Source organism: Aphelocoma coerulescens, chromosome 4 (assembly GCF_041296385.1).
Source record: "Aphelocoma coerulescens isolate FSJ_1873_10779 chromosome 4, UR_Acoe_1.0, whole genome shotgun sequence".
Lineage (NCBI taxonomy): Eukaryota > Metazoa > Chordata > Aves > Passeriformes > Corvidae > Aphelocoma > Aphelocoma coerulescens.
Genome location: NC_091017.1, coordinates 70,703,363 through 70,728,206, shown reverse-complemented (window position 1 = coordinate 70,728,206; position 24,844 = coordinate 70,703,363). Strand labels below are relative to the sequence as shown.

The following is a 24,844-nucleotide window of genomic DNA, read 5'->3' as shown; positions in this document are numbered from 1 at the left end:
AACAGTCATTAGGGTTCAGAACCCAGCAGGGAGTTTCTTTCAGTTTTGGCTAATTTGTCTCCTTTAATGAGATCTATTTTTGCCTAATTCTACAAGAAAATGTTCTTCAATGGACAGATACAATCAAACATGAAAACACTGCACCTCTGAACTGCCTCATTGTTCACTGTGATTATGGTACATACTCCCAGCTTGCTCCTGTCAAGAATGTTAATTATACAATTAGTATTTCTTAGATAACTCACTGCCAATCCACTACAGCACTGTCCTTTGAGTTCTTTAACAGCTCTTCACACATACCTTTTCTATCAAGGGATGCTTGTTGATGCTGACTTTCTTTGTAAAAATTGCTTCTCTTCCACATGGATACAATTCAGATAAAGCACAGAACGAAAGGGCATCTTTTTCCCCCCCCAGAGATTCCTTATTCTCAGACCACTTCAGCTTATCAGATATGAGGAGATACCTTCAGATAAGTTGGTGTTTTTTAGACCTGAAACAGAAAGCCACTTTTCATCACAGACTGGCATCAGGCCATTTTGCAGTGCTGGCCTTTGGCAGCAAGGCCAGCTCAAGAACTCAGCCCTTTATCTCACCATCTCACCTACCCTGCAGCTGCAGCCCCTGTCCCCACCTTGGGGCTGTCACAGGGTCTCACCAGCAGTCTCAGTGCTCTTGTACTGGGGGCACTTGTAGAGGCTTTCAGTGCACTGATTCAGAGTAACCCACGTCATTTCACTGCTGAACTTCACAGCATGACTCTGTAAATACATCTGGGCATCGGTACAGCTGAACAAGGGCTTCTAAGTGTAAAGCTGACCACAGCTTACTTAAACTGGCCTTGGGTAAGGATCTAAAACCTCAAAGCCCTCTCAAAGCTGTGCTTTGAGGGGTGCCATGCTTAGGTGTGGGAATAGGAACAAGAATAGTGTAAATTTGGAATGGAAAAATTTACAACTGATGCTGCCAATGGACCGTGGAATAATGCCTAAGGAACTATGTGTGATAACACACAACTACACATTTGAACAGGGTTATTTTTTATATAAAAATCAAAGTTCATTTATCTTGTTTGCCCATTCTCAACTACATATCCAAGCAATAACGTTAAGATATTTATTGCAACTAAAATGTTTATAACATTTCTACCGAGTGCCAAAGGGCTTGCTTGAATCAAAGACTGAAAACCCACATGCACAGCTGCTAAAACTATCACAGAACTCTGACCAAAACCACTCAAATTTACAGAAACATTTCCTTCTGAAATCACTCTATGCCTTTCCACTAATATAATTAGTAAGCTCACTGGTAACCCACAGCACTGGCAAATTTAAAAGCCTTTACCTGCTAGGAGAGAAAGAACATACTTAGCATTAAAAACCAATGAAAAATCTAATTTCACTGAGTACAGAATTAATTGAGATATGCTGAAGTTGTGCAGCTGGTAGACAAAAGACAAAGAAAGGCCAATGTGAAATTATACCACAAATAAAGAGTTATGTCCAACAGTAGCTCAACTCAAAACTGTGGAGCCCAAATCTTTGGAGACTTTTATTCTAAGAGTGTTCAAGCTTCTAACAGTTTCTACTGTGTATTTTAAATGAGTGATTTAAAGTTCTCCTAAAAATTTACATCAAGATAATGCTGCTTCCCTAGTTGAGGAATCCACCCATAATTTTCTTTTCTCAACTATAAAATATGATATTTGCATTGCAGAATAAGCCAGACAACCACAACTATATTAATTAGATCTACTGAGAAAACTTGTCACATTCCAGCTACAGGGTTAAAATATTTTACAGTCAAATTTGCAAACTCCCTATGGAGGACAATTGTACAAGTAATAAATAAGGCTGGCACTGAGGCCAGAGGTTTGTACAAACATATGAAAATGAAAAATAATTTTTCATACCAGTTACCATGTAAGTCAAAAGTAAACATGACTCTGAAAGCCTGCTAGAATTCGTCTCTGATTATTTATGTCTGCATCAGACCTAAACAGAAAAAAAGCAAACAAAAAATATACCAAAAAAGACCTCACAGTATCAGAACAATTCTAAAGCAAAAATTACCAGAACTTACATCACAAAGGCAGTTTAGCTCAATGCCCCAGTTGCACAAATCAATTCAACAAGCTTTGCAGTCTCAAGATGATCATCATTTAACACCTCTACACGAACAATTACACTGTTTGATTATGAGCACTGTGTACGTGGAATAGCAACAACATAACAGTAGTTGCAGACACCGCAGGGCAATTGAGAAATCAAAGAATACAAATATCTGTTGCTAGGTATTTGCGTAAGTAATCTTCAGGCACAGAAACCCTGAGACCTCTAGAGAACTGAAAAGGTATTCTCAGGGCAAACCTAAGAATTTATATTGTGTAAATCATATGTTAGCATCAAGAGCACTACATTTTCTGAATTAAATTCTGGGCTTTTCTCAGAAATACAGAACAAAGAACAATATGAGCATGTAGGAAGTATCTAGCTTTATTTCTTCATGGTGTGAAGAACCATCTACTCGGGGTAATGCTGCTGCTGTTCATCTCAACACTACTTTGAGAAGTATTGAAAAAATAGCACTATATTGAAAAAAATTAAAAGGCAGTAGGGGAGAGTAGGTGGTATAAGCAAAAAGGTAACCTTTCTTAACCAACAGCACACTTTCTGCATAATTCATTTCACACGAGAACAGACTTCCCCAAGCCTTTAAAACGGGAAGGTCTTAAGTGTGCAAGTAGTGCAAAAGCATGCAGCAGCAAAGCCTACCATCTGAAGCCTGCTCTCCAACAGCAAATTCATCCATCCTTATCACAAGCTGTTTTCAGATCAATCATTTCAAACTTCTTCAAACCAACACTAGCTTGCTAATACATGTGGTATTTTCAAAAATGAGTAATGTTTTTAATTACTGTCTTAAAGTCTGCATTGTTTTTCACCAAGAATGCTGCGCAGCAATGAGCTAACACAAATTCCTTCTAAAGCATTAGCTGGAGGCAGAAGACAACCAGTGCATCTTTACTCCAAAAGGAACTTAAGAGTTATGACTGAACTATTTAAGCTTCTCATTCTCTCTGGCTAATTATAAAGTTACAATGACTGAACAAGCCACCCTAATGGCTAACAATTTATTTTCTTCCCATCACCTTAAACTCCAGCCATTCAATTAGTAGTTTAATGTTAAATTATACACTAAGAGTAACAGAAGGGCAGTCTGAAATTAGTCTATTCTCTCAAACTCCAAAATATTTTGTAATCCCTCCTTCCAATATGTAGAAGTCCTTGTTGTGTCCAATGTTTAACATAAGTACATAAACACCTTTTAGGCTTTCATCTAAAGGTGCAGCATGAGGATCCAGCCAGAAGAGCTCGAAGCCTTGGCCCAGTCCCAGAGATTTGGCATCACTGGCATAAGCAAAACCTGGTGAGATAAGTTCTGTGACTGGAGCACCCTGTTGGATGGTTCCAGGCTTGACGGGAGGAATGGGCGGGGCAGGTGTGGCAGGGGCTGGCACTGTGTGTAATGGAGAAGCTGGAATGCACAGAGCTTGTAGCTGGCAAAACCTCGGGGGAAGGACTAAGGCACAAACAAATGAATTGGGAATGCTGTCCCGGGATGAGGAGACTGAGGGGAGACATTGCAGTTACAACTTCCTCATGAGGGGAAGGGAAGGGGCAGACAGATCTCTGCTCTGTGGTGACAGTGACAGGACCCGAGGGAATGGCCTGAAGCTGTGTCAGGGGAGGTTTAGGTTGGATATTAGGAAAAGATTCTTCACCCAGAGGGTGGCTGGGCACTGGAACAGGCTCCCCAGGGCAATGGTCACAGCCCCAACCCTGACAGAGCTCAAGGAGTGTTTGGACAATGCTCTCATGTACATTGTGATACTCTTGCATATGGTGCTGTGCAGGGCCAAGAGCTGGACTTGATGATCCTTGTGGGTTCCTTCCAACTCAGGATGTTCCATTCAAGGATTTTGTTTAATGAAAACTTACTTATGACAACCTGACACATGAGAAAACCAGATTGCACAATATTACTACAAAATATTCTTCGTAATAATCCATTATGAAATGAATTCTTTCTTATTAAAAAACAGACTTTAACTTCCAAGTATGTTAAGGTCACAATGAAAATTAAATTCCACTGCTAAGAACTGTCTTGAAAAAATTAATAACTTGCCTTGTCTTTCTTATCATACTTCCCCAGCATTAAAGAAAAAATAAAGGGACTTCTCTATATGATTACGTGAAAAGGCTTCTAACAGAAGAAAAGAGACTTAATCCCCAAGTACAGAAACATCACAAAAAAAAAATTTGCATGTATTGTTAATCTTGCTAACGTGATGCTACCATGTGCATATGGAGGAAAGAAGGAAAACTGCAGCATATTTGTCATGAGACTACATAAACAATTCAGTGGCTGATACTAGAATCTATCCTTCTTTGCAACACTAAAAAAAGAAATAAATAAAATTTAGCCAATCGCACTCTAGCAGAGCTGACAGCAATCCTCTGCTGGCACTGCTGAAGAGTGTGGAACAACTATAAAGGCCCTGATAGTCAGACACATCACATTACATTAATTCCTACATAACTGGATCAGGTATAATCTCTTACTTCACAAATGCTGAGAAAAGTCAGGCTTAAAATGACCTGGGCTCCATTGTCCTCATTTAGCCTTCAAATGCTCTGGGAATTATACCACTGTGTCTCAGGTCCACTGCCAATATTCATTCAAGGTACCAACGTGCCAAATATTAGCAATAAAATAAACTATGATTGAGGGCAAATAATCATACATTAAGAAATGAAAAATCATTTTATCTTTTGAAACTAAGTATTTGAAGACTCCAATACCTCTGAAATTAATTGCCTTCTGTAGCTGGGTTCTCTTTTACAAAGAAGAAAATGTATTTCTAAATTTGAATAAAACTTGTGACCAAAAGAAGAAACTGCTCTAATTGAAGTACAGATGAAATATTCATTTTGCTCTCCTGTTACCACCTCATGTGTTATATGGATGACTACCTCATCTTCCACCAAAGCCAGTGGTTTTCCACAGGAGTGGAAATGTGGTCATCATGAGCAGATGGTACAGTATAACCTTGCATCACAGTCTCCTTAGTAATGACCTATGGCTTACCCCAGCATGCAACATTTAACATAATATAACCACGTCTTTTTTCACTGATAAAAAATTAATTGTGTTTTGTATACAAAGGTAAGTTCTCTTTTAATTATTTAACAACTTGTCAATCCAGATTCAGTTTCACCCTTGTGCATTATTGATTACCACCCATGTTGTCATTTCATGCTACATCAACTTTTATTTATTTTTAAATATATATAATAAGAAAACTCAAATGTCCCACACTGAAGAGCCTTTCAATTTCCCACAACAGATAAATCAACGCATGCTCTATAACAATTCACTCAGCTCAGTCACGTTTCTCTTCCATTCTGGAAATGTTACTAAAGCAATCTGCAAGCCCTGCAACAACTTCAGAGTTCTGTGTGATGGTGTAGTGTTGAAAGTTTTGTTTGTTTAGGGTTAGATTTTTGCCAGTCTGGTGTTTTCATTTATTTGGTTTTGTTTTGGTTGGTTGTGGTTTTTTGTTTGGGGGTTTTTGTTTGTTTGTTTGGGGGTTTTGTGTTACTGTTGTTGGTGCTTTTGGGTTTTCTTAATAAAATAAAAAACCAATACAGAAATCTGCCCACATACAGAGTGCAAGCTGATGTGAAAGACAACTGGACTGGTATCCCTGTATCAGGCTGAAATTGGTAACCACCTCCTGAAGTGACCCATTATCAAACATTATCACTGCTTCAGTGAGACACTACACAGTATCAGACAAAGAGCTTCCTCCCCTTCTAGACTTGTCTAATCCATCCATCTCCATCTTCACAAAGCAAGTAACATTTCTAAGCTTTTAAGATACACAAAAAGCATATTTCAGAGATAAAGAGCATATATTTTCTTTTTGCATTACAATTTTGATTCAACAAGGCCAAGTGCAAGGTCCTGCCCCATGCTGGAAACATGCTCAACACCAATACAGACTGGGTGATGAGTGGATTGAGAGCAGCCCTGCAGAATAGGACTTGGGGGTACTGGTAGATGAAAAACTGAAAGAAGCAGCAATGTGCCTTAGAAGCCCAGTAAGCCAAAATTATCCTGGGCTGCTTCCAGAGAAGTGTGGCCAGCAGGACAAGGGAGGTGACTGTCCACTTCTATTCTGCTCTCCTGAGACCCCACCTGCAGTGCTACATCCAGCTCTGAGGTCCTCATTCCCCAGGTCTGTCCCTACACCCAGGGTTGCCCTGTCCCAGGTGCAGAATCTGTTTCTTTCCCTTGTTGAAACTCATGTGGCTGGTGACTGCCCAAACCTCTCATTTGTTGAGGTCTCTCTGCAGGGCCTCTCTGCCTCTGAGGGAGTCAACAGCTCCTCCCAGTGTTCTGCCATCTGTGAACTTGCTCAGTGTCCCTTCCAGGCCTGCATCCAAGTCATTTATGAAGCTGTTGAAGAGCACAGGGTCAAGGATGGAGCCCTATGGAACCCCACTAGTGACAGGGCACCAGTCTGATGTCATCCAATTCACTATAACCTTTTGTGCCCAGCCCATGAGCCAGCTGCTCACCCATCCCATGATGTGTTTGTCCAGCTGTGGGATGGACATTTTGTCCAGAAGGATCCTGTGAGAGACAGTATCAAAAGTTTGACTGGAATCCAAAAAGACCACATCAACTGGCTTCCCCTGATCAACTAGATAGGTTACTTTGTCATAAAAGGAAATCAGGTTTGATAAGCAGGATTTTCCTCTCATGAAGCCATTCTTAGATTGTTATTAGGAAAACAATTTACTGTGAGGGTGGTGAGACACTGGAACAGGTTGCCCAGAGAAGCTGTGGCTGCCCCATCCCTGGAAGTGTTCAAGGCCAGGTTAGATGGGGCTCTGAGTAACCAGGCCTAGTGAAAGGTGTCCCCACTCATGGCAGGGGGTTGGAACTGTGTGATCTTTAAGGCTTCTTCCAACCCAAACTATCCTATGACTCTGTGATGTTACCATGTCACTCTGTGACACAGCAGATTCCCCAGTTATGCTCCCAGCTCCTTTACTCCTTGTTTGCCATATTCAATTTATACCATCTTTCCACACCCCACAGTAAGCTCCTTCAGCCTGTAACACATTCCTTTGCAGTGAGGGCAAAGCTTTGTTTCCACTGACACTTGTATGTCAGCTTACTTCACAATGATGCTTTCAGTTGTTAAATGGAGCTTGAAGAAATATGGAGATAAGTGTGGTTGAAACACAGCATTTTTGATAATATTCACTACATATTTTGTATTGCTACAGAAACTGAGACAGACAAGTGATAACAACAAAATGATGAAATATGATTAGCTTTCTCTAAGGGCTCCAACTCCTCAACAACATTTACTTATTCTACAGTAAATAATCAGGTTCAGATTCACAGGTCCCTGCTTCTCAGCACTGTATGAAGGACTGATCTATACAGGAAGCAGTCCACAAAAGGCTACATTTTAAAGCCTAATGTTACAGCAAATTGAAACTGCTAAAGCTGACTTGGAAATGCTGGGCTGCCATTGCAGTAATTCAGGAGGTGCTTCCCAAGAAGGCAAACAGCAGGAAAGGAGCGAAGAACCAGTGTAATGTACTACCAGTCAAAGCAGTGTCCATCACTCCTACCAGTGAGCCAGAAACTGTCATATCTCACAAATATCACGAATTCCCCATTTTACTATTCTGTGGAACAGTGCAAATGGACAGCACAGCCGGGAAAGTCTATGGTTTGCTTCAGGGCAGTGCCCTGATGGGGCAAATTCCTTCCTCATGCACCTCAGCAGATCGAGTGACACACTGCTGAGATACAATCTGCAGGAATAATGCTGACAAAACCCTGCTGGAACTGACTCATGTGCTATTCTGAGACCTCAGTACTGTACACAGAGAAATAATTCTCAGTGTACTGAAACAGCAAGCAAGAACTGTGATCCTAAAAACATTCTCATGATGTGAAGTACTTATGCACAGGTTTGTTACCTGTCAAGTCTTAAAAAACTCTCTGCATTAGAAACAAAGGGGGTTTTTTTACTCTTTACTCTTTAACAAAACCAATGAAGTTTTGTAATATTTAACAATAAGCCTAGCTCCATTTAAATAGCTGATAAATTGTTTTAAACCAGTTTACTAACTCAACTAACAAAATACTGATCAATGTGAAAAAAACAATGATCAAAGCAAATAAATTTAGAGAATGATCGTGAATGCATGAGTGAATAATTCAAAAGTGTACATGAGTTACCATCACTTCTTGTAAAATTCAATACTGTGTGATGTTGTGAGTAGCAGAGGAAAGGACAACTTGTTATACCACAAAATACAAAATACTGCAATGATTTGTGTTGCGGGGGGGAAAAAAAACCTCACATGAACTAGCACTGCATATCACTGAACACTGACTAATGCAGAGATGTTTCTCTTAAGGGGAAAAAAAAATTTTCCTTCTATAACCATCAATCAAGTTCAATAAACCAAAGTATGACATTCTACCTACCTTTTCGTTCATTTAAGAAAATCTTAAACAGCTTTTCATCAAGCATCTCAGCATACTTTAGGTATTGTTAATCTTAACAGAAACCAGTAGAGAAGTGTTTTAGTCTGTTGAATAGGTATTAATCACACAATAAATGCAAGATATTGTATTGATAGGTATGTTCTCACAATATTTTACCACTGACATGCAAACACCAAAGCAAAATAAGGCATGGCATTTTTATAATAGGCTACCATAACTGGAAAACAGTGTTACATCACATTATAGTGAAAATGAAAAGTTAAGCTTTGAAAACCATTATCTTACTCATCTTACCATTCTTACTCATGGATTATGCTACTCAGCATCCTGCTGTACAGTCAACCCACAGCATTTGAAAACCAAGCTGCAAGATGTTCAGGAATTTTGAAAAGTTAATTTACTGTAAAAAGTGTGATTCTTATCAGCAGATAGTATCATGACAAAGCAGTAGAAGACAACATTCAGAGCTGCAGTTTTCTAAGGAAGCATCAACATTCTTGAAGACTGCAGTTCTCTGCACATCCACAGGAATACCACAATGCACCACACCTTCAACTTGCCTTGACTAATACTGCCAGTTTCATTAAGGTAGAAAACATTAAATATGTCCACTATAAAGTATTGTATGGTTTAGGCAGAGACCTTCTGGTTTGTCTGAGTCTGTTCACACACTACAGTAAACTTGGAGATCTTTAACAAAACTATCATAAATTCAAAGTAGACACAAAGATTTAAAACTGGGCTCTTCAGATATGGTTAAGATCCAACATAACACCCAACCTCTTTCCAAGAAGAATCACAGTTTGTAAGACTTGTTAGCATTAAAAAAAAAAAAAAAACAAAAAAACCACACTAATTTAAAGACATTTCCTTTTGCTAGTTGATAAAAATAAAATTCAAAAAGCATCATCTGTTAATCAAGCAGACACTATCAGTAAATGATCTGAAAATAAGCAACCCAGGAACAATGAATTAATTTAAAAGACAGATGCCAAGATAGAAGGACATGAAATTTTAGAAATCTTTGTCCCTAGAAAACACAAAAATCTTATAGAAAGGCTACGCCTCTGTAAATTTCATGGAGATAAAAATTGGGAATAATCTGGAAATCTTAAAACTTAAGGTTTCCATGGAAAAACAAGGACAAAATAGGAAAAAAAAATCCTGCAAAGACTGGGAGTCTGGTTAACTGTTCCGAGGCCACAAAATAGTTTTCTAAAGCATTGCTTGAAAAGCCAGCAAGTGCACATTACTAAATAAAAGGTCTCAGAATTGCATGACTGTTTTTGCAGACATCAGAGGTACTGCACAATGCAGCTGCCACCCTACTTTTACATGCACAACCTTCCACCACAACCTTCTGAGCCCAGGGCTGGCTGTTGGTTCTCCATCATTCTCAAACCCCACCACACCTTAGGCTAAAACCAATTCCTCCTCCTACCATGCAATATTTGGTCAGCAAATACCTACATTTTGAATCCTTACTAAAACACTACTCCTTCTCTTGTTTGGCAATTACAGGACAAATTCTTAAAAGAAACCAAAAAACACTGCATTTACACAAAATACTACAAAATAATATAAGACCTAATTAGCAAAGCTGTTTTGGACATGACATTCAACGATAATCTGACCTGCTCTACAGAACTTTACAAATTACAAAAATAGCTACATTAAAAAACCCCTCCATCTCTTCTTTCGGCTCTAGCAACAGATTGTTTTAGTAGCAGCAATCTGTCTGACAAATGAAATTACCAGACATCAGAAGATATTAAGAGTCACAAGGTAGTGAATCACTACAGAACAAGCCAAATTGACCAAAGAGCAATCAGAGTCTGCATTTCTTGCACTCCTACAAATGAAACTACTTTTGAGTAGAATTCTTTAGGTCTGCCTATAGTACGGGAAACACATCAGAAAACCTGTGTGCCTGCAGGGAAATAAGGAATAAGTTGTCATTGCTAGGGATAAAAAAACAAAGGAGATTTGTCTTACACAATGATACTGTTAATCCACCCTTATTATCAGAAAACCTTTCCTGCCAGTTTGGAAAGAATTTGACTAGAAAGTTTGTGGAACATTCACTCCTGGAGGTTTTGTACAAGTCAGATAAACATTGTTGAAATGTTTAGGTACAACTGATTTCTCACACAGAAGACTGAAGTCTTCCTCTAGCAATAACTTCCACTTTTTTTTTTTCACTCTAAGTCACTGCATTTTTAATTGCTAATAAACTTACAGCTTCCAGTTTGGTAAACCCTTGACTCCACATTTTTCTCTAGGAACGATGCAGTAGGAAATTGTGAATATATTCGAAGTAGACAGAAGTATTAAAGTTGTTTCTGACATAACAATACACTCACTGTCAACTCTTTCCCTGTAAGCACTCTTCAAAAAGCTGCACTTCTAAAATTTAGTTTTCTTGTGAGCAAACACAGAGCATCTGACTGTTTTTCTTTTCAACAGACTCTGCTAACTTAACGTGAACATTTCCTACAACAATCAGGGCACTCTTCTTGAAATTCATCTTAATATGATTAGTGAAGAAATTTTTTCCCATAATGAAGTTCAGTACATTTTATTAGGAGTAACAGGAGGAAATTTTAGCAAGCATAAATCAAAATGCATTCTTTACATTTAACTGCACCATATTTGACTTGGTGGTGATGCCTTAGGTTTTAACCTTTATACTTTTCAAATTCTGTACTGCTTGGTGCATGACTCTGAAGTTTCTTGTAGCCTGTTAATTTCTGCTCTCTCATGCTAGACAGGCATAACAAAGCCTCTCCAGCCCTGCTTTCCAAGGACATCAAGACTGTCCTAGGCCAAAAGTATAAACCAAAGAACCACAAAGGGGGGGGCAAGCTGAGGGGAAATCTGAAGCTTTAACTGGAGAATTAACCCTGCTATGCAAATGAACCAAACCTATAAAAGAGTGAAGAACTCGTGACTGGGGGTCCATCTCGGGGTCCATTTTGAGAACAGGTTCAGGCTCCCCTGGGCGTACCTTTGAAGGTCTTTCAAATAAATTCCTCTTTTAATTCTTTACTCCTGTCTAGTCTCTGTTTCTAGGAGGCCTCTCAAGGCATCAGTGGAGATGTAAATGTGTATTTATTACTATGGTCTTTCCACTTAAAATTTTCCTGAGGTGACAGCAAGCATTTACTTTTCATATAGAAATCCTCCTATCAGCTGAGCATCATGTATTTTAGACTTGAGCCTACTTCAGTTTAAAGTGTTTTTCTTGGGTGTGACTAGGAAAGAAAATATCAGAGCATGCATGCAAATAAGAAGTGTACAACAAAAGTAGTTTCTACCTCTAAAAATTTGAATTAGCTAAACACCATATAACCCTCTGAATGTAGTTCATTTACTAATGAAAAACTATCAGATTCATGAGGTGTGAAAGCTGAGCAGCTACAAACGACATGACTATTTTTTGCTGCTGGAAATTTTGAAATATTTTTCATGTCTTAGTAAGCTCTGTATACTTATTTTTTATAAAGGAAACAAAGTTTATGATCTCTATTCTTATTCAGGGAAAGCATGCACACTCTTATATGAGATGTAGGAAATTTCATTTATGGATAGTATTTTCAAGAATATACCCTTTAAAGTAAGGAAAGGCATGTATCTAAAGATGGTTCATTTTAAAAAGCTCTGACAATAAAAACTAATTAATACAAAAAATATTGATATAATACATTAAATGTACATAAAAATCCCACTGAAATCAGGAAGTTGCCACTTTGATTACCTGACAGGAGCGAAACTGGTTGACCAGCAGTGTACATCTCTGTGGGTCTTTTCTTCCATCCAAACTATCCAGTTCAGCTGCTACTTGATTTAGTTCCTCATCAGCATAGTAGAACTGAGCAAGGAGCTGTGGGTCTGTTCTCTGTATTGGAGACATGGGAAATATTACATTCTTTTTACAAAAAAACCAAACCAAAACCCAAAAATTAAACTGACTTCAAGGAGTTGTATTTACTGTGATTTTTTTAACATATAAGCCAGACAAGCAGTGCGGCAGCATGGAAAAGAATGATCTTGAGATATTTACATACACTTAGAAATTTGTTCTACTTTGAAGAAAAAAAAAAAAACAAACTCTCAAAAAACCTCTCACATAATAAATCTGAGATATTACTCAGCTACCATTATCTCCAAAACCACCCTGGCATTCTCACTACTTGTGACATAATTATCTGCAGGAGCAAACAACTGAATCACAAGTTTTGTTTATTAAACAAAAGTAGACTTCAGCTCCAGGCAAAACAAGACAAAGTTGATTTCCAAGTTAAAACAAACAAACCATACCCCCAAACCTATCTAGCAGAGGAATAATCTATCAAGCACCACGGTAACCTTTGCAGCATGATCTGGTCAGAATCCTCCTTTTGAGCATCACAAGAATGAAGCCACAGAAGGCAAAGGTACTGAATCTACCAGGGCCAAATAGATGCAAACATTTTACAAAACAAATAATAATATGACTAAACAAGGTATTACAGAGAGAAAACTATGTCACAAGTCTTTCAAATGGCAAAGAACAGAATCATCACAATGGATTTTTGGCCACATTAAAACAAAGCGGCAATTGTAATAAAAAGACCAAAAGAATGCTTCCTCAAAAACACTGAGAAATACTAATATTAATAATAAATATTAATAGTAAAAGTTTACATCATAAAAGGATTTTTTTAACATTAACAGCTAGGAATTCTGGTTTCAATATCTTAAGTGTAAGCTGACAAAAATCTACACTCTTGAATAATGTCTTCACTATAGCCCTGATATAAAGGTGCCCAGGGAGAAGGATAAAGCTTATGATATATGGTCAAGGAAAAAAACAAAATTCAAAATGAATGATAATAAGAGGGAGAGCATGTAATTGAACTACTAAATTTTATGTTGTTTAGTTCTAAATTTCTGTATTTATAGTCAAGATTAGTAAAGCATTTCTTTAAGCATTCCCTACCCGATTATTTTTATTATTTCTGGGTTTTATGTTTTCCTTCAGCATCTATCCACAACCATTAAAACTTTCTGGACAAAGCTAATAAACAAAGATGCAGGAGCCTGTGTATGGAATTGTGGCAAAGCACGACTGCTGATTTTCAAGCATCTAAACTGCACTGCAGAAGCAAAATAAGGCAATTTATTAAGACTGGTCTCAAGCAAGACAAGTATGCCTGAGATACTTAGCTCCCACGTGGCTGATTTTTTCAACTGGAGGAACAAAAGTTTTAATTGAGTTCTCTCAACTGTGTTATGTTTGGTCTGGATTAGTAGTGTGATCTTTGATTAATTTTGTCAATCATATGTGGTCCCTGGCAAGCTGAAACTGCATGAAACTCTAAATCTCTTCACAGGGGGCCACTTAAAGCAAATAACCACAAGTCTACAAATTCAATTTACTCCACTTGGTAACAGAAAATTAGGGAGGGTGCCATATTCAATGCCAATTTTTATTTTCAGTTTATGCAAAATATGGTTCAAATAATTTAATCCAAATTCCTTACTATTCCTTGGCAGAGGAAGAGTTAGCAATTCCCATCCCTAGATACTCAAATTAATAGAAAGACTTAATTTGAAAACACCTCATGGAAAACCTACCACTTATCTTGGCAGTTAGTTTAAGGAAATCATCCCATTTAACAACAAATTAATGCATCTAATCCTTGTTTTGATTTGCTGGACTTCAGCAACACTGCTCATTTTGCTTTATTCCACTACAGCATCGAGTACTTGCAGTACTTCTATTTGCCTGTTTCTGTATCCACTGATGGCAGTAACCCCTTTAACCATATCATCACTGTAGGCTGCACATATGGGTTTGGGATTTTTGGGGAGAATTTTTGTTTGGTTGTACTGGAAGTTTTTTGTACGTGGTGATATCGCTATTATCACCCCAACACCCTCCTGAGTATGAGCTCTCCAGGCAGGAGTCTCATTCTACAAGTACACCTTGCATTCCTTCTGCCTAATGCCTCTTTATATTCCACATATTCAGCCCCACAAATGGCCCAGGCTATCCTGAGTGTCTTTGTTCTCCAGTGGTGTGGTACATTGTGCTGGCACTATTCTCCACAGATTTGAAACCATCACTTCATATATGGGTCATAACTTACTATCCCCATTTGTATGATATACACAAACTATCATCCCAGCCAGTACAAATACAAGAATCAGCACACTACTAGTTAATAAAAAAAAAAAAACAAACAACCAAACAAACACACATTTAGCCATGTTATAAGATTACTCACTGAATATTTATTTAAAGGATTTTTACTTTTTATTAAGTTCCACTCAACAGGTCAGATACCAAAGTCAGAAGATGCCTGCCTACCATCCACAAGGTCAGTGTAAAACTGCCCATATGAAAAAGCTGTATTAACTATTGAACTGGTTACATTCTGGCTTTGCCCATGAAGGCCAACCAATGAACAGTGACCAGGATTAGGTTAGGTTGATTTATTGCATAATGAATTCTGACCTGATTTTTCAAACAGGAGTGGAATTAAATGGACTATAAGAGAATGCTAAAAAGAAACAAATTAAGAAACCTGTTAGCTACAGGTTATTAGATAAATAACAGGTCTGTAGAATTATTTATTGCATGTTATCAGAAGAAAAGATGCTATTCTCAATCTTGTAAACAAGCAGGTAGACCAAAACCAGAAACTATCCCTAAAAAATAGTGACAACTAACAGAGAAGAGAAATTCTAGCACAGACTTCCCAACATGGGACAGAGCCCAAAAAATAAACTATCAACAAGAAGCCAGGGTTCCAACAGACCAATCTCAAGCCACACAGTAATTCTGGAATCTAAGAATCACTTTGAAAATCACATTTATAGAAACAAGGGTGGTTCTTAAGCAGATGTCCTCTTTCTGAAAGAAAATTGCAAGCACTTTCTGCATGATTTTTAACAGCAGCTTTCAAGTATCAATACCACCTCTTTTTGAGTAACATAAAATGTGCGTCATCTTAGAACTGACAGCAGCCCATAATTTGAACATTAAAGGGAATGTTTCCCCCAGGTTTCCGTGATCCTTTGTAGAGAAGTACAGATTTTGTTAAGGCTTTTTCTTCCACTGAGATCACAACAGGAATGCAGCCACCACCACCGCAAAAAGAAGACATGATGATCCCAAATAAGCCAAAGAACAGACAGAAGCAAGGGAGCCATGCAAATGAGCAAGATTCCAGCTAGTGATAGCACTATCTTCTGAAGCCTGCCAGTTGTCCTCTGGAAAATAATATCCATCATTTTTGAATTGCTGATCTAAAGTCTTCAGAACAACAGCTAAAACCCAACCCTGCTCAAAATAAAGTCCACGGACTTGAGATGAAAGGCTCCAGATCTCCCTTTGTTCACTGGCACTCTTCCAGCACTAAGCATTTATGTTTCTCCCACACACTCAGGAACCCTGACTTGATCCCTATGGAAAGAAACTATACAGAAAAGCATTAATTATACGCCTTTGCTGATGGTAAATCCAGATTGCCTTTTGACATGGGAACAAAGCAAACCTACATCCACTGGGGTAACTTTTCAAGGAGCACTTAGTAAATGTATTTTACACACATACATATATTTTATTATGAAATGCCTTCACAACCACAGGACAATATTTGGTTAAACGTCAACTGCTTGTTCAACCATTCCTATTCTACTACAGCTCTAACAGCTGATGAGAAAAGTTTTAGAGGAAGGCTATCACATTCACATCAGTGGAACTGTCTTGAAGCTACACAGCCTCTTTTATTCCCCCTGTGGTAAGGGAAAGGGTGGTTTCAGAAGCCTGGACAGTAAGGAGTTAATGCATTGCTATGCCTCAAACACCAATGACCACTCAAGTGAGAAAGTTAGAACAGGATGTGCCTGGAAATGGGAGCTGTGCAAACATAGGGCAGCACCTTTCTGGAGCTAATTTTCCTGGTCAGGTCTACAGTGACCACACAAAATAAAGTGCAGAAGCACAGAAGTGGAGTCAAGGAGTGGGCAGGACCAATAGAGGGGGCTCAAGACCACCGAGGACCCCAAAGTACTCCCTCACTCTTTTTGGGAATTCTCCAGCAGAAGACTGTACATGGCCCATAGTGTTGCATCAGACTTGGAGAATCCCTTTCCCCAGGAAGAGACTCAGGCATTTCCATGCCAACTTGAATGTATATAACCTGACAAACTTTTTGTTTTGTGGGCCCCCACTCCCAACAGACCACATCTGACTACTAGTACAGCAAAACAGTGATCAAGTCTCATCACTGGATCCTCAGGCGGTGACATCTTTCCTCTCACCTATCTACTCTTATCCTTTCCTTCTCTTTCTTTTCCTTATGTATTTTGTGGTACGTTTATACTTCTATAGAAGAGAAACAAAATGCCCACATACTTTCCACTGCAATTGAACTGTTTTAAAATAAATCTGCCTCATAAATACACCAGCCACTCAATGTCTTTTCACTCTAATTCACCCCAAGGATTTTATTAACAGGAATCCCAGCCTGCCTCAGAGGCAGGTCATAACAGTAGTGTGTCTATTAAGGAGTTGTTCTCAGCCTAAATCTGTTGCCTACTGTATTTCCAGGGAAAGGAAAGAGGTGCAGGATCAACCTTAAACTTTCCATTCCCCAAAATATGTGCTGCTATTATCAGACAGTCCCAAATATGAACAATTACTGTATAGCACAGAAATTTTTAAAAAGGGACTTCCCAACTGAAAACACATTCCTTTTAGGATGAGAAATCATGAAAGCCATAGGTTAGAAACTTGCTTCTACTCTGCAGTGTACAGAAAATGATGCTTCTGTATTGGAAAACAACTCCTTGTACAAGATGGCAGCGTGCTCTGTGGAAAAGGCAGAATTAGGCCCTAAGCAATTTAAATAAAGGCACTGATGAGCCAACTCAGTATTTTCAAAACTTAAAAATAATGTTGCATGTAACTAGTCTTAAGCTAATTAAATTTAACTAAGACTTACATAACATTATAAGGAAAAAGTTTTTTGTTCAAAAGTAACAGGATTTAGACACAGAGTCCAAAGTTTATTTATCGCCATTGTGAAAAAGTAATGTACTTAAAGCAACAGAAACTTAATCAATTAAAAACTTTTTACACCAGTCACAGTTGCAGCAGTAGGTTTAACTGGCAGACAACAAATTCCAAAGACTGAAGGTCCTTCTTCAAAAAGGGATACCAGCAAGTTGTTACATCTGCTTATTTTTCAGCTCACATGTAAGCAAGTGTATTCACATCCTTCCTTTGGACAGGCACTTTGAATTTCTCATTGATTTCCAAATGCTAATAAATAGCAAGAAGACACAATAATTCTCTAACAGGCAGGTGAGTCAAAAATTCTGGCACTTAACTGTCAGAGGTCTAGCAGCAAAAATATTTCTTCATACTAAATGAAAAAGGAACTGCTGTTCCAAGCACATAGTTGTATGCAGAGGGGGGCTGTTTGGTTTTGGGGTTTAACTTAGTTTGTGGTATTTTCCTTTTAATCTACTGACTATCTGAAGTGCTATCTGCTAAAGAAAAAAAGGGAAAAAATTCCCTCAACAGTCATATTTTGTACAATGTCATGAAGTCTTAAGCTGGTGTTGCACATGCATAAAAAAGAAAAAGGACTCAGAGATGAAGACAACAATTGAGAGTTGGTCACGAGGATATGTAAAAACCAAGCATTGTGAAAAAAGCTACAGCCTCGTTAAAGCTTTGCCAGCTGCTCTGTGTTTATCTATAGAATATCATTACACAAGCAAGAAAGACAGGTGAACAGCTTGTTAACACAATAAAATGCTAGCAGCACCTTAAGCAAAAAGACAAAACAAACAACCCCAGTGAGCTAATGATTCATAGGACAACAAAAATCAGGTGGATAATCTTTTCCAATTTTCTCTACATTGGGTGTAATTCGAACCCCCCAAACATGAAAATGATAAGTTATGCTGAACTAGAGTACCAAACATCTGAGACTGCCACGCTGTCGGTTTTCACTCATGATAGATTAAGTCAGTGTACATAGTTTCTATTTTTGAGTGTTCATAATACTAATCTGGAAAAGCATGTGCTCCAATCCATATTTTCTGGGGGAAGCACATAAGCATATGCTGAATATAAATTACTGAAGCTTTCGGACATCTATTCTGCAGAACAGGAGTGCTCTGCAGCTGAACCACAGCCTCGATTTCTAGGAAAGAAGATGGACTCCAGAAGAGAAAAGGGTTTTGCTGTAGGGAAGTGATGGAGCAGCCACTTCTTCCAGGTGAAGAGTGGGTAACCTTCAAGGTTGCCTACTCATCCAGCCTATGGTGGGCTATTTTTAATTAGCAAGAAATTAACCTTCCCCATATTGCATCTGTTTTGCTCATGATGGCAACTGGTGAGTGATCTCCCTGTCTTTATCCTGACCCACAAGCTTTTTCATCCTATTTTCTTCCCCTGGCCTGTTGTGAAGGGGAGTGAGAGAATGGCTGGGTGGGCATCTGGCAGCCAGACAAGGTCAACCCACCCCTCTGAACTTGTAAAACACTTAACCAAAGCGTCCTCCAGCAGCTAATATCTCAGAGTTTGACTTAAACTAATCAGATTTCATTCTCAGCTGCTGTAAGAACATCAAGTTTAAAGAACAAATATTTACTTAGAAACAACAAATTCAGCTTGTCAGGATACATATTGAAATGTACAAACCACTCTTCATATTTTTTTTTCCTAAATGTTTTTATGCAGTTTGCTTCAGATTTGTCTAGATTTTTGTATTTGAACTCAAACATGACACCAAGCATCTCTTCAAATAAATAGATTCTGCAGTGCTTTTAGTGATTTGTTACCTATAAAGAGGAAAATAGCCAATTGAGCTCCCTGGGCTTGTTGATCGATTATGTTCAATTCCAGATGTACAGCTCCCCCCTTACACAGAGGAATCATGTGGCATTTGGAAGCAGCACCCAGCAATCTGTCCCCCAGCAATGCAAAGCATCCTGCCACACTACATGTCTTCACAACTTACCACATTAGAGGACTTTCAACCCACTCTAGTTATGTTATAGTCTAATGGATATGTCTAAATATTTATAACTCCTAAATATTTGGGCAAACAATGACCTGTTCTTAGACATGTCTAACATGTTCATTTCCCTCAAGGTATTACGTTGCTATAACCTTTTTTCCTTTCAGAATCAGACTTATATCCTAAAAACCCAACTAAACCCAACAAACAAAAAACCCCCAACAACCTCAACCAATCACTTAATGCAGTTAAAGGATCGTTTTGAAGACTCTTTTTGGTTCTGTCATCTTTTAGCACACAAATCCCTAAATTATTTTTTCCTTCCTAGGTCTATAGTTCCAATATTTTGGTCATGCTTAGCAGACCTCCTAAAACACAAATTTTGCTTTGCTGTTCAGAACCAACCAATTTTGAACAATCTGCCATGTACAGCTTTTTACCTCTATATCATAAAATAATTATCTTAATCAGGGCATAGACAAAACCCTAACAAGAGGGTAACCTGACCCAGCAAGTTCAAGCCTGATGACTGTGAAAGAGTTGCTCCATAGTCCTTCTCAGGTATCAACAGGTATAGCACATTCCTTAGTTTTTTCATGTTCAAAATGCATCTTTATTTTTCTTTGGCTCAGCAAACTCACTTAGGGTGAGTCTGAGGTGTTCCATATCATATTTTAACAAAAGCAGCATCATCTGTGTAAAGCTGCTCATATATACCCTCATTTGCCTTGTAGGAGACTTTCAATACGCTCAAGCTGAACACCTTGACAGATGCTTGGGATTTAACTACCTTGGCATTTTATCAGTAGCACAATCAATCATTGCAACAAAAAGATTTCATCAAAACTTTGTTCCAAAGTGCACCTGTTCAACTCAGTGATGAAAGAAACGGCTCATACAGCCCTCAGCAGAGAAACTTTTCCCAGCTTCTGCCTTCTGACAATAACTTCAAATGAATGTTTGCATAAGTAAATCTTTTGATCTTATTTCCACTATTTCAGCTAAATCATATAAACAAGTAGCTTTCCAAGTGCCATCACCAGTCAAACTGTTGTTTCCTACTCTGTCTTCCGGGCAACAGCAAGCTTCAGTGGATGTTTGTCCCATGCTTTTACCACAGCACCCATCTGTGCTCCCAATCTCTGAATGGGACATTCACCCATGTCTAACCAGGAACACACTCCAGACACAGTCCTCTATCTCAAGTATTTAACATCATCTCCCTTTGCAGAAAGTCTACACCTCCTTGTAGGCAGAGCCTACCTAAAGTTTTAGGGAACTTTTAGGAATTTCATTACTTTTAACAACTTGATACTGTGATTACTATCCTTTCTCCAAGCACACTTGAGCATGAATAGTGGCTTTGAAAACTACCAGAACATGAGCAAGAAGAAAGGGAGGGGAAAGGCTGACAGCAGGACTACACAGGACTTTAAACCATGTTTAAAACTTTAAACCATGTTCGACTCGAAGCAGTCGAACAACAACCAAATATATTCAAGTACACAAAAAGCACATATTTGCTGGAGACAGGAAACTGACTGGATGATAGTGCATAGCAGAAGGCTCCCATGCATCCCTGCTCCCACTCCCTGCTGAATTGAATATTTTTTGCTCAATTAGGCAATCCCAGGTCTTTTTAGACAATATCCTCAAGGTCTGTCCTTGGTCTCCTGGTCACGCAGAAAATCTCTCCTGGGAGACAAATGGGTTTGTACAGCTATTCCTGTTTTCTGTGCTAGCTCAGCATACAGTTTGAGTTTGACCACTTCTCATCAGCATGCATGTTGGATAAGCTCTATCAGTCTTCAGCCATTCTCAACCCCAAACTGCTCCTTTTAAAACAAGACACAGAATGCACAAAAACTAAGCAGAAGTTAAATGCAACCATGAATGCTTTTTGGGCTTACAGTCTCTCTATATCCATTTACTGAGAGGAACAATAAAACAAAAAATTCAAACAAAACAAAACACAAAAAACCCCCAAACCCTCTATTCAATACATATTAGTGATTCATACAAGGATTTAAAAATCACATATTGTTTCTTCTGGCAAGATCAAGTTTCTCCAACCTGGTTGCTGCCTGTTCAGGTACTTACGAAAAACCAACATAATTACGGCACTACCTATTTAATGAATGGACCCTCTTCCCACATTATCAACAGCAGCTTTCAGAAAAGCTATTACACATACACTCTATTGCCTATTACCCTTTATTGATCAGCAATATCACTTTCACATTCTAACTAAATGTTGGTTGTCCCCAAATGCATTCTGCAAACTTCTGGTTGCCAGGTATTTCTGTAGAATGCCAAGTGACAAAAGAGATAAATACATTAATTGCAGAACTGATGTTAAGTGGAAACGCATTACCAGTAATGCTTACTGTAATATTTACAATACCCTGGCAAGAATATGATTCAAACTAGTTTTCCTTTACTGTATTTGATAATAGTATTGAAAAACAACACTACACTGGAGGCACCACAAAAAGAGAAATGTGATGTTTGAAAAACAAAGCACGCCTAAGTAACGCAAAAGTATTAACTCATACAAGTAAAAATTTGCTTCTATTTCAATGTAAACACCTACTGAAAGCCTTTATCAGCAGGCACTAAGAATCTTTATCTTCCAGCATAGCCAAAGGATCTTCGCTACCATCCCTGCACTATACAGGCTCTAAACCCCAGTCAGGCTCCAGAAATGAACATTAACTAGGGACCATACCAAAATCACAGAAAGACTCAAGACTCCTCACACATAATGGGGCAAAGAACTCCAGTGCTTCCAAAGCCTTACGGACGGACACCTGCTGGGGTAGCTCTAGCTTGTATTTCAATGACATAACAGCTTAAATTGTTCCATTGGTTTCACCATGAACACTGCATTTGACACAAGGTTCAGCATAAATGCAGTCTTGGATCAAAGCTATTAATTGCTTTTCAGCTGCAACACAGTGAATATTTTTCTCTGACTAAGCAACATAAAATCCAAGTGTCAAAAGCTTCCTGACTATTCTGAAATCCAAGTTCTCAATTATTGCCATTAATTTTAAGACTGCTCTGAAAACAGTCGGTAACAGTTGCATCCAGCCTGACTTACACAGCTGTCTAACCTACAGTCACACGATTATATTACTTGCCTAAAACATGTGAATTTGCTCTAAAACAGGCAAGAACAACCACAGGCATCTCCTATTCCTCATTTTTTCTGAGCTCTAGCCTTTCTGTTTTGTGTAACAAATCCATAGTGAAGGTCAGAACCTGGAAGTACTTCCCCACGGTGGTCTTGCCTAAACAGACACGTCTCTCTCCAGCCCAATCAGATCTCCAGATCCCTCTAGATCTGCCAGGAGCATAATGGTACAATTTCCTTCTGAACGCAAGAGACACCAGTTCAAGCCTACTGAAACAAAAATCGCTTTTTTGCTGTTTCTTGCTACCTTAGAGACCAACTGCCTTGCATCCAAATTTAGCTCCAGTTTTTTCTGTTTTACTCCCTCCAGCAGTGGTTACACCACACCTGAGCCACAGCTCTGCTTTATTTTCCAAAATCTAGTGTATATGGCACAGGCAAGCCTGCACACTGAAAATGCCTGCGGAGCTTCAGGGACTACCAATGATGATCTAAAAAAAAATCTCAATGCATTATTAACATAAATCTCCTGCTTTTAATACACATGACCTAAGGAACTGTGGAAAAGTACTTAAAGGAGATGTATTTTACGCTTTTGTTGCTTTTTGCAAACACAGTCAAAGCAATTAATTGAAAAGTTTTACAGTAAAATGTTTTTGGTTATTCCTCCAAGCAGTTACCTCATCTAGTCAGGCAACAGTTTCCTCACGCACTGAATATTTTACAACTTCTAACACTATGCTGCTTTTCCTTACCAAGTTACAGGTGAAACACAGCATTTTCCTTTGAAAGAAAATGTTGTGAAGACTGACAGGGATTTTTTTTAAATGCCAAACATTCTTACCAATATACCATAACTCAGATTTTTTTGCTATTTGTTTTCCTTGATATATTTTTCACATTATTTTGAATTATTAACGATATACATAGAAAATCATTAAAAGATAGGCTAAAATAGAATATATCCAATTAAAGGTTCTGTTCAGAAGACACATTCACTTCAGAGATGATGTTATCACATCCCAAAATTATGCTGTGAACACAAACACCATTCAAAACCATGAATAATATCCATAATCAAAGTATGTGTTGAGAAAATTTTTATTCATTTCCTTTTCTGTTTATTTATTTGAGAGAAAAAAAGAAGTCCAGAATTTATCAACTGGAAATGACAGGCAAAAGAATATAACCTGGAACTCACGAAATCTGGGGATATGCATCTATTTTCAAGGGCCATTGAGAAATATTTATATTCAGCAAAACACAATTATGATTCTGAAATGGACTAAAAACAGAAACGTAAATCAAGCTGGCAATATATTTCTACTCTGCAAGCAGCTACTGCTTGATTGTTTGTGCTGCTATCTACACCAGCCTAAGGACTAGTCAGGTGCCAATACAACCAGAGACAAAGAAAGGGCATTACCTATAGGGGGTGAGTGGGTGTAATTACAGTAAGATGGTGAAAGTACTGACTGATTACAACACAATGACTCATTCTGGGGACATACATTTATATATTTATTCCACATACAGCGAAATAATCTGTCACAAATTATGGCAAAAATTCCCAGGTCTTTTATGAATGCAGATTGCTTCAGAAAGACCCACTTGAGACAGGCAGCTCCACATTTAAATTACACAAAATCCACATGTGAAATACAGTGGTCACTGTTTAACATGTCACTGAATGCTGGAAGTGCTGCAATGAGGAAGGCAATAAAAATCTGAAGTACAAGATGCAAAAAAGCATGACCAAAAGCACTCAGGCTAAGACAGAACCAAACCCAGCACTAGTGTTGAGAACAGAGCAGATACAGGAAACAAAGATACAACTAAAAAGATGGATTTATAAACCAAATAAAAACTTTCCTTTTTGAAAAGCATCTTGAAGTTCCACAGTAAACCCAGCCCTCCTCACTGGTAACTTCTGAGCATCAAATCTCAAAGCTAAATTCTATAGCTGTGATGAATGCAGGCCTCCTAACAAGATAAATCCTAGAGTGCCAGACCTTTTCAGTGGTGTCCAGGGACAGGACAAGCAGCAATGGCCATAAAATAAAACACAACAAGT

At 38.4% G+C, this 24,844-nt stretch overlaps 1 protein-coding gene across 9 annotated transcripts in view; it reads right to left on the bottom strand.

The window, feature by feature from the left end:
* Positions 1 to 24,844, bottom strand: part of ZFYVE28 (zinc finger FYVE-type containing 28) — a 150,539-nt gene that overhangs the window by 70,660 nt on the left and 55,035 nt on the right. For all 9 annotated transcript variants that reach the window (XM_069014601.1, XM_069014602.1, XM_069014603.1 and 6 more), the window contains exon 2: positions 12,365 to 12,505. In XM_069014601.1, coding sequence (XP_068870702.1) covers positions 12,365 to 12,505 — 141 coding nt within the window. The remainder of the gene's footprint in view (positions 1 to 12,364; positions 12,506 to 24,844) is intronic.